General features: G+C 38.2%; 1 protein-coding gene across 3 annotated transcripts in view; it reads left to right on the forward strand.

The window, feature by feature from the left end:
- Positions 1-12730, forward strand: part of atrnl1a (attractin-like 1a) — a 250418-nt gene that overhangs the window by 27417 nt on the left and 210271 nt on the right. For all 3 annotated transcript variants that reach the window (XM_065959689.1, XM_029278333.2, XM_065959690.1), the window contains exons 2-5: positions 4062-4145; positions 5739-5852; positions 6820-6948; positions 10713-10921. In XM_065959689.1, coding sequence (XP_065815761.1) covers positions 4062-4145; positions 5739-5852; positions 6820-6948; positions 10713-10921 — 536 coding nt within the window. The remainder of the gene's footprint in view (positions 1-4061; positions 4146-5738; positions 5853-6819; positions 6949-10712; positions 10922-12730) is intronic.

A 12730-nucleotide genomic window follows, 5' to 3' on the forward strand; every position in this document is an offset into this window, starting at 1 on the left:
ATTTGTTTTTTTTAATTCCCGGAAGTACAACAATATCTTTTTTCAGCAGGGAACCCTGGAAAAGTTTTTTTTTATCACGTCATCAATATCTCCATGATTTGAGTCAGGCATTACAGCATCATGACATGAATATTTGTCTCTTAATCTGGGATTAGAGCCAGAGGATCAAACTGTGATCAGCGGGGGCTGATAAAACAGACGGATGGAGGGATGGATAGATATGGAAGAAGAGAGGTGGGGGGTGAAAAGGGATCAAAGCATGAAGAAAACAAATGGCCTGAGGGCTGTCTTATGCTTTCAGTCGTCTTTACCTTCCTTCAGGCTTACGTGTTTGTGTGAGTGTATGTGTTTGTGTGTGACTGTGTGTGTGTGTGTGTGTGTGTGTGTGTGTGTGTGTGTGTGTGTGTGTGTGTGTGTGTGTGTGACTGTGTGGATGTGCTGTGTTTGTGTGTTTTATTGGCAGGAATTAAGTGTTTACTGTGAGCAGTGTCCGGCTGCGCTGCAATCTGTTTGCTCCCCTACTTTCTCTATCGTTTCCGAGAAGCAGCACATTCAGCCTGACAGACTCTTCATCTCACACACACTGACTGATGCTGATGAAGACGACAGTTTTCCTCCTTTTATGCCATGTGGCAAATGAGTCCAATTGTTTAACTTCTAGAGCCAGAGGGCATAAAATGAGTGCCATGAAGAAGAATAAATCAGTAAACAGATAGGACCTGCACGATACTATCTGTGTGATTGACTTTATTACGCAAAAACAAGACAAAGTTGCCAATAAACACTATCATGTACAGCGTATACTTTACTGTTGATGCACAGAGCAGAAATCTTGGATTTTAAGTTGTGGTCACTGAAGTTTCCAAATCGGAGTTCAGACTTCAGGGGGCGTTCCTGATGATGTAGCTGACTGGCATCTTCGAATTACTGACTTCCTAGATCATATTGAACGCACCATTACAAGCTGTAATTGATGAAGAACACCCAGCTAAGACTTTCTTCTCTGAGTTGCCTTTCTGTTATTTATTTTCATTGAAAATAATGTTCAAAGAAATGCTTGTTCGCTGGTTTTTCCTTTCTTTCTTCAGACTTCAAAAAGAACTGTTTTTCTACATTTATAGGCCTACGTCGTGTTAAAGAGAAGCATCGGATCCAGTTCTCTGATTTAGATCACAGTCTGTGCTTCATTCAAATACTTTTGAATTTTTTGTATTACTTATTTTTTATAATCTCTTAATATGTTATATTCTGTCCTTATTTTTGTTAATTTGTAACAGGTTATTTTGTGCTAAAGCAAACAAATAATAATTATTTTATAAACACATTATTGGAGGCCTGTTTTACCCAGAAGACATATTCAATATTTGTTTCACTTTAGGTTGCTGCTCTGTATGGCAGTGTGCCAGTGTGATCATTGAGTTTACAGTGACACTGCACGCTTAGATAATGAACATACAAAAACACACACACACACACACAAACACACACACACAAGCACACACAGTAACACACTGTCCAACCCTGAGGCAGGCGGCGATGTCTTCAGCGCCTGTGACGCAGATGTGCTGTTTGTAACAGTGTGTTCCTGTGTGTGTGTGTGTGTGTGTGTGTGTGTGTGTGTGTGTGTCTCTATTTTCACCTTTCTCCCTGCGCAGCAATGAAATAGGATTACTTTGATTGACAGGTGTGACCAATGATGTTACCACGCACACACATATACACTCATATCAACATTGTGGTTATTACAATTGCCACATGGACATGTCATTCTGGGGTCGCTATGGCAACAGTAACATTGCTCCGTCTTACCTTGAAATGAGTGGGATTATATGTGTGTTATCTGCTCACGGGAATATTGTTTTTCTGCAGACGGTGTTACCCGCAGTGTGAGACACTTGTAACCCCCACAGGATGAAAACATCAAGCTTACTCATGTACTTCAATATCTCTCAAACCTTAATACATTTGAATCTTCATCTGCTAATATGAACTTTGTGATAAGAGGTGTGGGAATTCTTAGCAAGAAAAAAAAAACCCAAAGAAGTCTGTGCACAAATTGTAACTTTTAAAAAAAACCCACATAAAATAACCCAAACTAAATTCATGTAAATAATGTAAAGGTGTCTGTGCTACATCAGGTCTGTCTTTAATGTTGAGCAAAGAAAGAGAAATAAATGAGATTTTGATGCAATTAATGTGACAAGTGTGGGTTGATAATCAGACAGCAGCAGGTAGTGTGGCTGATGCTGTGTTTGAGAAGTATTTGAATATATTGAAGTAACAATCTATAAAGGGAAATGTGATCTTTTTAAACCTGAGTCATATTTTCGTATCATTCTAAATGTGTTCTGTTAAAGAAACTTCCTGAGTTAAAGAATCTTCTGGAATAAGTTCAGTGCATTGTGCCAGCCGGCAGCCTTGAAAACCAGCTGTAATGGCTGTGACATTATCTTTTCGAACAAATTAAAAGTTCATTTATAATCCTGCATAGTTTGGATATGTTGCGTTTCTAAATGTCCGACAATATAACCGATATGGTCGCTATAAGAAATAAAGGGTTTTCCTTATAGAGACAGCTGTTTACATTGCTCAAGGTGAAACAGTAATTCTCCTTGCAGGAGGGGTCTACAGCTGCCACAGCCGGTGTATTTGTTGTTGTTAATGTTTTTGATGATGTGTGACTTGATGTCATAAAGAGTTAGCTTGGGTCCATCACAACATAAAGAGCAGAAACAAACAAAGCAGTGTCGGAATACCATCTTTAATACTCTGCACAATGAAATAGCTGTTATTGTGGATGCAGCCTGCTGGCTTTGTAGAGAGAGAAAGACAGCTTTTATGAAAATAAGTGTATTCTCTTTCATGCAGAGATATACATTAAAGTGTTTAAGATACATTTTGTGTGCACAGCTCCTGCCCTGAAGGCGGTTAGCTTAGCATAAATATGGAACGCTGCAGGGGGGAAGCAGTTAGCTTGGCTTTGTTTATCAGGAAAAAATGAAAGCCATACATTTACCATGAAGCCACACAGCTGTTTTAGTAAGTATCCGACTGTCGGCTGATAAAACCCAATGGATATAATTTGTTTCTGAGTTTGCCTTAGAGTTGCTGGTAGGTGGATTAATGGTTATGTTGTGATCTTGGCCAGCTGCTTTCCCTGCTGTCAGCCTGCACGCTAAGCAAAGCAAGTAGACGGTTCCTGATTCTGGATCAATACTTTATGAACAAACAAAATGAGACAATTACAGTAAGGAGTGGTATCAATCTTCTGATGTAACTCCTGGGAACAAAATCAATAAGGATATTTCACAAAAAAAACTACTCCTCTAAAGTAAATGTAAAATGTGAATTGAGGAATAGTTTGACATGTAAAGATATATGTTTATATTAATGGAGAGCGAGTGATATTACATAGAACTTTTCAAACATCATCTGTTTGCAATGATGTCATCCTACACTGTGTCGATTTAAATGAATTTATGGACATGATATCTCGCCCATTTTACACCAATCAGCGTTGGTGGTTTGGTACGGTATAGGTATAGGGAATAAAATGTATGGAATGGGGATAGGGATAAGGAAAAATGTTTGCAGATGAAGAAGCAAACTGAAACAAATCAATAGTGAAAGAGATGCATAGATTGTGGAGGAGGGAGGCGCACAGGGAAGAATAACCTCCAATGAATAACAACCTCCTGTATGTAAAGGTTTGGTAGAAGTCATTCTCATCATCATCTTTAAAGGGAATCTGGGAGTCAGTATTTGATACACTGTTTAAGTTTCTAAATACATGGATGTGCCAAAGGGAACAGAAAATAGAGCTCCATACTGGATCCAGTGTCTGTAAAACAAACAAGTTAGACATCTTATAATGTGACAGAGCTAGAGGAGTAGAATTGACCTCTTTCTTTACGGGGTAGACGATAAAGTTTTGACATCAATTTTAACGAATTGCTGTATCCGACGTCACAACCAGGCAAGCCTACCAAACATTCATTTTGTATTCACTGATCATCCGTCTAAAGCTGTCGTCTCTCTCTTCTCTGTATGTCTTTATTCAGGTTAACAGATCTGTCGGGCTCCCTCACAGATGGACCAGTAAACTACAAGTACAAGACCAAATGCACCTGGCTGATAGAAGGATTGTAAGTATCTGTGGTTTTATATCCGTATATCTCACTTTGTTCCACTTGGTTAAAAAACAATTTCTATTATAGACTCGAGACAAAGGGCATTTTATTTCTTACTTATTGTGCTCCAGTGTCGCATAATGCTCAAACTGAATGCATGATCATGACATTGCACACCATTTTATATTATATAACACGATATTTATTTTCACAATGTACTATATTTCCAAGGTTTTTCCAGACATAGTATCCCTCTAAATGATGGACAATGTAAAAGAAATGTGAACATATTCACACTTTTAAAAGTTTTTCTCAACTCTTATGCAATCATTCATACTCTCAGCTAAAAGCTAGATTAGGACCTCAATATCTTCAATGTCTTTTTGTACATTCTAGCTTTTTCAAACCTTGATAAGAAAAGTTTCATCGGGGCTCCAGATAGCCTATCAGTTATGTTGCATGCCCTATTTAAGAAGAATATAGTCCTCATTCCAGCGGTCATCTGTTAGAATATGACCTCGGCAAAAAGGGCCAAAGAATACTTAAAAAGACAACCCCCCCCCCTTTAAAATACAACTTTTTCCCCAAGTATTTCATAAATGCAGAGCTCCATCTAAACTTATACAAGACACTTTGGAATTTCTGGGACAAATTCAACTTTATTGTATAAATCACATTTTTTTCGACAATCCCATTTCTAAATTCTGATTTTTTTGATGACAATTTGCTCCAAATAATCAGGATTCTCCTGAACCCAGCAGAAGGCTTGATTCAAGATTACAAAAAACAAAATCTTAACACAACTTCCCAACTTGTCAAACAACTAAACATTTTTCAAGGTAGTTGGTATTTTAAGACTTTTCCACTTTTCCAGTTGCTGGAGTGACATCACAGGTGAGTTAGACATTAGGGTTGTAAAAAAAAAAGAAGACTTTTGGTCCACATAAAATAATTCACAAAATAGCTTTGAATATCAAGCCATTATAAATTGATATTAACTGTGAGGAACTTTTGGTTTGTATGTATTTTGGCTCCCCATGTGGACAAAGTCTGTCATATAAAGTGCCCTTACAAGTTCATGTAATCCTTAAATGTCTGTACTAGGATAAGGTTGATCCCATCTGTTTTTTTCTTTGAAAACCAGGACAAAAGTAAGTGGGATTATTTAATCCTGGATAGCAAAAATGTTGATTTTACAATCCAGGTCCTTCTTATTCAGACAACCTGGGCCTGTTTTTTTGACTGCACTTAGTTTCTTTTTACCATATTAAGGTAAATACAAACAGGGAATGAGCTTATTGAAGAGTATGGAATCCAAGAAACTCAAAATAATAGATAAAAACCACATTGGTAGAGTATTGCGATCTGTAGGGAAACAGACCAATCAGCTTCTTGGATATTCAGCAATTACCCCCCCCCCCCCCCTTCTGTCACATTCACTTCATTTATAGCAGAAAAGGTTTTCTGAGGGACTGTGTGAGTGACAATTTGAGATTTACAGAGTCCATAAAAATGTGCAGACCCTTCAGAAAAAAACAAGACTCACATGAAGCAGACAGAAGGTAATCTATATTCATCAAATGTATTTTTGTCTCCTCTGTGTCCCAGTCCGAATGCAGTGCTCCGGCTGCGCTTCAATCACTTTGCCACGGAGTGCAGCTGGGACCACATGTACGTGTACGACGGGGACTCCATTTACGCCCCTTTGATTGCTGTGTTCAGGTGAGTGTTGCCTGCAGGTCTGAATGGGAGAACTGTGAGATGGAGAGAGAGCGAGAGTGGAGGGAAATATGGAAATGACCCAAGCAAGCCTTTGGCACAGCTTCAGAAGCTGCAACACATTTACACTTAATGCACTCAAATGAGTGCATGTAAAGGCAAACAATGGGCCTCATAATTACAGTCCAAGCACAATGCAGTGATAATACAAATAAAACATCGCAGTTGCTCACATAAATCGTGAATGCCATTTATTTTTCCGAGCTTAATTGCATATTTTGCTCTTTTCATGCCAAAGGACAATCTACAAGCACATGGGTGGGACACAAATCCATTAAAAAAAGAGCATAACAACAATAATTTAACAACCTCCTGCTTCCCCGAGGCTTATCTCTTGTTGTGCTCGGGATATGAAAGGGCTAATTTAGCCGTTTCCAACCAAGGACAACAATCTTTGAATATACAAAGCTTGGACTTAGCATTATTACCTACAATAAATAAGCTTACAGTGTTCATTATTAATGGGTGCATACTTGTGGGGTTTTTTTAAATAAAGGCTGTGGTTGCAGCAGGGAGGGTGCTTTGATCCAGATGTATTATGTGCAGTGGTACATTCGCAGAGCATTGCATTTATTACAAAAGACAAGCCCACAAAATAAGAAATCACAGACCCTACAAACATAAAAACAACCTCATCAAACAAATAAAAACAAAATGTAGAATGACTCGGCGCTGCTACACTTTAAAGATAATCACTGTCATATTTTCAGTGCGGTCTGCAATCCCTGAATGGAATCCTTGTTTCATCTCGCAGCCCTCCAGTGCTGCTATCAAAGCCATAGTCCATAAACTACAGCAGCATTTCAAAAAAGCTTTTTATTGTTATTGCTTTTTGTTAAGAGGGGGGCCGTCTGCCTTCCTCTGTCTCACTCTCTCTTTTTCTTTAATTTTTTCTGTCTCACTCTCTCAGTGGTCTCGTAGTAGCAGACACCGGGAGTAACGAGACGGTCCCTGAGGTTGTGACGACGTCTGGCTACGCTCTGCTCCACTTCTTCAGCGACGCTGCCTACAACCTGACCGGCTTCAACATCGCATACTCGTACGTCTCCAAATCTTTTCTCTTTTTCTTGTCGCTTTTCCTCCCCTCTCCCCTCTATATCTTTTTTTTTTAAATGATTTCCCAGATAGAATGACTGTTTAATGTGTAGGGGGGGTCACTGTCTTTGTTTCCATCAAACAGTATTTAAAAGAAGATGAACGCCATAGCTAACAGTCGACAAAAAGCAACTAACTTGTAATAAAGGTGAGATTTTGTTTGAGTGGATCCCGTCCAACCCCGAAGGTGTCCTGTTTGTAAATCCAACATTTCTCTGATAATTAAAAAAATGGTGTAGTAGATGTTTAATAATGATAATAATAATAATAAACATGTGGGAGTTTAAATATAGGTTTGCTATTGTTATGGAGTATGTTCAGTTTTTTAAATGTGCTTCTTTTATATTTGAAATACATATTTGATCTTATTTCAGTCACCATAGGATTTGGATTTTTTTTTTAAGTTTAGACATCTGAAACATCACAGCAGAATCAACCTAAAACTTGATCAAATGTTTTTTCATTAACAGAAATAACACAGGTGTAATAATCAATATATTTTTATTACAGCTACATCCTATTAGGTTCAGACAGTTTCCAGGGATTTGGTGTTACATGTTATTGGACTCACTGAGACACTGAATGGAACGAATCCGTCGTTAACTAAATTGGTTTCAGCTTTTCTGATGAAGTCTAAAGTGTCTCTAACATATAAAAACCCTCATTGTGCCAGCTAGCGTACAAGATTCAGACCTTGGAGATTTATTTGTAAGCAACGGGCTCACACGGGTAAGTTCATGTTCTTATGACTGAAACTAGTGTTTCAATTTGACGGAGAAAATTGAGACATTAATACGTAAGAATAAAATGGATAGGTTGTCAGTACACTTTTATAAATCTTTTACTCAAAGTCCGTGATAAGAAGCATGAGGGAAGCCACAATGAACACTGGTCAAAAAAATATATTTTCCAAGATTACACAAGGCTCCACAGGGGCTTAGAAAGATGTAAAAAAAAAACAAAAAAACAAGGCATCAAAAAACAGAAAAAATGCATTTTCAAAGACAATGACACAGAGCATTCATGAGAAATTGTTTTTAAAAGATGGTTGAAAAAAATAAATAAAAGGAGAGCTGAAAATAGCAGCTATATGTACAACTTAATGAAAATCTACAGAGCACTTGAATGTTTTTGGCCCTGATTTAAAATTTTAAAAAGTCCTCCGCTAAGTCATGAAGTCCCACAGGCATGGAGGAAAAAAACTGAAGGGCTGCTTCACCTTATTTGATCTTAATCCTGAGGCTCGAGAGACATACGCAATATACTGTAGGTGGCCGTGTGCGGTGTACCCTGTTCTCGCTTTCTTCAATTTCCTCAAACGTTTTGAGTGAAGCAGCAAACACAAAGCTATGTAAACCTATAGCCTATCCAGACAACTCAACTATTACCCTCTCTCTCTCTCTCTCTCTCTCTCTCTCTCTCTCTCTCTCTCTCTCTCTATGCTCTGCTTACATTCACTTTTCTTCTTTCACACAATCATTACTAAACGGCACAAAGACAGGAGAAAACGACGTGACATTCAGGTGCAGTTGGAAAAAACATACTTAGAAAAATAAGAATCAAGTAATTTAAACCTAATGTAAATTTTCAGCGTTAGTTCTCAAATGTTGCAGTTCTGAAATAAACATGTTTTAAAGCTACATGTTTTTCATATTTTCAATTATTTAGATATGTATTTTGAATGTAATTTTAGTGCTTAAGGGCATAAAATGGCATCAAAACAGAAATAAATGTGAATTGTTTCAAAGGGAGGACCCCCCCTGGAAAATAAACTACTAGCCTACTTCTACTCCTTGGAAAGGGGAATCACATCCTAATCTCCCTTGGGCACCAAAACCACTAGAGCTGACCCTGAAGCCAATGGATGATTTAAAGACTTAATGTCCTCCACTTGTAGTGTCAGTGAGTACTCTCTGCAGCAGTATTCTGAAAAGAAAACCAAAACTACAGCTTCCTGAACCTGGGAAGACAACATCACAAAAGTCAGGGGGAGATTGTATTGATGTTTAAGTTAATTAAAGAACACCTTTTTCTTAAATTATAGATACACACGTCAGAATTGTTTTAACTTAAGCTCAACATGAATGCATGTAGATTCTGTACATTTAGATTAAGCTAAGGGATAATAAATCTAATTCCTGATCAACGTGATCTCATCATATTAAAAATAAATATTTCGATTCCACACAGAAAAAATCTATTGTTTGTTTTAGTTCTAGTTCAGGCAAGACGAAGGTACAGTCCTGGATGTGTGGGAAACAGTGCAACATTAGTCTCAGGTTTTTTTGTCTCACAAACCTACTCAAAGATCACTTGTACAGTATCAACACATATTCAGATATGACATCATAACCCTCCTCACCTCCAACTCAGTCATAAACCTGGCTGCAGTGTGCCAGCAGTGAAGGCCAGAATGGAGAATGAAATGATTAGTTATAGGCTGAACTCATGGGAGTGGTGTGGACAGTTGCGCAGCCTCAAGGCTCACACACACACACACACACACACAATGACGCGCATACTCACACACAATCACACGTGTGCACGAACACACACACATCCATACATACATGCACAAACTGAGGGGAGATAAAGGTTGTCATGACGACCCTTATGTCACAGCAGTAAACCCGCTTTTAGTATTAACAGGAACGTGATTTGTGCTTGTTCTTCTTGTCTCCTCTTTTTGAATTGCTCTACCATTTTTCATCCTTTGTATTTATCTCAGAGAGTTAGTGTGCAGTGCTTTTATTTATAGTGTACATTTATCTTTTACAACTCTTCAGGCTTCTATCTGAATGCATCTCAGTTTAGACTTCTTGTGTCTTTGTTATCTCATAGTTTCTCTCTTTTAACCCATTCATTTTTGCTCCATCCGTCATGTATGTCCCATGATTCATTGTGATATTACATCCAATTGAAAAGCACCACTTGTAATAAGTGCATTGAAACTCAACAGGAATAGGAGGTAGTTCAATATATCCACTAGTTTAACAACAGAGCTTTCTAAATTCCCTTCTTTTTTCTTGATTTGATCCTGATAGTTATTTTTTTTCAACTACATTAATTGTATTTATTTTGAATTATATATTTGATTATGAAGACACACGACTGTTATATGCACAAACTCTGTATGCATGTCAACATCATGAAAATGCCAAGGTGAACCTAGTGGGATTAAACACTGGTTTTGGCACTGGTTACATGGATTCATCCTGCTTTCCTAGAGGCACTGGGCACCGGATTCTAGTGGGCTGTCTGTTGAGTCCTGTGTTTACCAAAACTTGGCTGTAACCTGAATATCCTGGCAACACCTTTTTAAACTTACTCTTTTTCTATTAAAACACAGGGAAAGGGTAGAGGCCTCTGCAAAAACCTGAACAATTCATAGACAGACTAATCTTGATGCTGCGCTCATTTCTGTTGGATATAAATTGCGGAATTACAGAACCATATTTCACTGTATCTGTATCTTGAATGACAAGCTGCAAATTGGGGATACGTTTCATTGTGTTCAGTATTGCCACCTGTCTATAACCCACAGGCGTATATTCATTGTTAAAACAAAAAAATGGAACCATTAAATTGTGCAGTTGCCTAAACTATTGTCAGCTACTTACTATCCAGAGGCATCCATAGTATCTTAAAGTTGTCTTTAACCTTGGAGAACTTCTTTGACTTCTTGTCTAACTGTGTTTCCTCCCTCAGGATCAACTCCTGTCCCAACAACTGTTCGGGTCACGGCAGATGCAGCACGGCGAACTCTGCCTTCGGCCGCGTGTACTGCGAGTGTGACGAGTACTGGAAAGGAGAGGCCTGCAACATCCCGTACTGCAGGCATAACTGTGGCAGCCCGGATCACGGCTACTGCGACCTGACCGGAGAAAAGCTCTGTGTGTGCAACGACAGCTGGCAAGGTAAAAGAGAAGGACAAACAGGACGGGGAACAGGACACAGAATATAATTATGGAAATTAAAACAGAATTAACCGAGTGGGTTTCATCAAAACTTTTATTCTGATGGGCTGTCAGCTAGAGAAGCCACATATAGGCTTTTTGTCCTCAGGATTTCAGAAAGATAGAGCGGGAACATAATGGTGGAAGTTAAAGGGTTAGAGATAGTTCAGATGTGTTTGCCTTGAGCCCAACTTATAACATAATGTTCCAATGTTCTGAGAAAGTGCTCGTCAAAAAAGCCTTGACTTTGCTTTTTGATTGTAAACTGAAATAAAAACTATGGGGAGTTATTTTGAAAATTGTTAGAGGTAACACCAAACACCATATCTGCCAAGTTAACTTCAGACAGCATCCTGTGGTGTGCACTTGTGTTCTATCAGCAGGAGCCAGCCGTCTCTGTTCTTGCCAAACGAGTTTATGGAATAGAGGAGACTTCATGTCATTGACTTAGATATTTTTAAACTGTTAGCCACAAATTTAGCTTTTATTGTCCCCCCCACCCCCCTTACGCTGATGACACACAGTTATGTCACACTGCATTCCATCAATCAAGACAATCTATATCAACTTACCTTTGCTTTAAAAAAACTGAAATATTATTGTTTGTGCCACTCAATTCATCAAGCAGCAAAGATAGAAATCTTTTACGCTTTTCACAAAACATCAAGCCAACTGCAAGAAACCTTGGTGTGACTGTTGAGTCTTAAAGTTAGTTATGACAATCAGGTAAAAAAAAAAGGAACCTCAGACTCATCAGCTCAAGTTGATCTCTAAAATCACATCTTTTTATCTTTTAATGATTCACACAAAGTTATCCATGTGTTCATTTTGTCCATTTTTGACTTTTGTGGTGCCCTCTACTCAGGGATGTTTCAGGAATCTCTTCACCACCTTCAATTAGCCTGCCCTAGGAGCGCCTAGAATCCATGTTGGGAAACAAATGTTGATAATGTGACCTGGTGAAGTCATTTGTTATGCTACAACCGGTCAAAGATAGCCAGCTTTGCTTTAAACTTGGCAAGACTGCATGGAAGCTGGTATTTTATTTACACCGTAAGCTGATGAAGCAATTTGGAAATGGCAAGCTAGTTTATCAGTCATGGAATCTGGAATAAATTGACATTTTCCGCTGGAGTGTTAGCAAAATAAGTCGTTTAGAGGGCAAGCTAACATAAGCTATCTGCTAGCAATGACTCCTGTTGACTTTAGTAGACTAAGGTTTAATGCTTTCTATTTGACTCATTGAAGTGGTGGCTTTTGTTGAAATGGCAAACTCAATTATTATGCTAACATTTGTGATGTTGGCCCTGGAGAGGAGCTGGAGAATGACATGACTAGCTAGCTTATAATTTGGATTTTCCCAGAAAATATAATGTCAAGCTGTTAAAGGCAACCAATAAAGATATTGGAGGGCTTTTTTTAAAGTTGCATTCAAACCCAGTCATGCTTGAAAAACTTGAATGTACTATATGAAGAATTTTTGTAACTTTAGGGTTCCCGTTAACCTATATTTACTGTATTTGTCAATGACTCGATTTCTTTGTGGTGAAGACCTACTTCAAATTTAAATATAGTCATTAAAATGCTGAGACAAATACCAAAGTAACAATCTAAACATCTTTTTTTTACTACTGATCTATTTTGATTTTAGATTTATTTCGGGCTGCAAATCATCCCATTGATGCTAACTGTTCTGTGCAACATTTTAAGAAGTCTTTGTGTCATAGTTGCTTTCTGATATAACTAATCTATTATGGCAAATGACCCCAG

The sequence above is a fragment of the Labrus bergylta genome, chromosome 10 (genome assembly GCF_963930695.1).
Source record: "Labrus bergylta chromosome 10, fLabBer1.1, whole genome shotgun sequence".
NCBI classification, from domain to species: domain Eukaryota; kingdom Metazoa; phylum Chordata; class Actinopteri; order Labriformes; family Labridae; genus Labrus; species Labrus bergylta.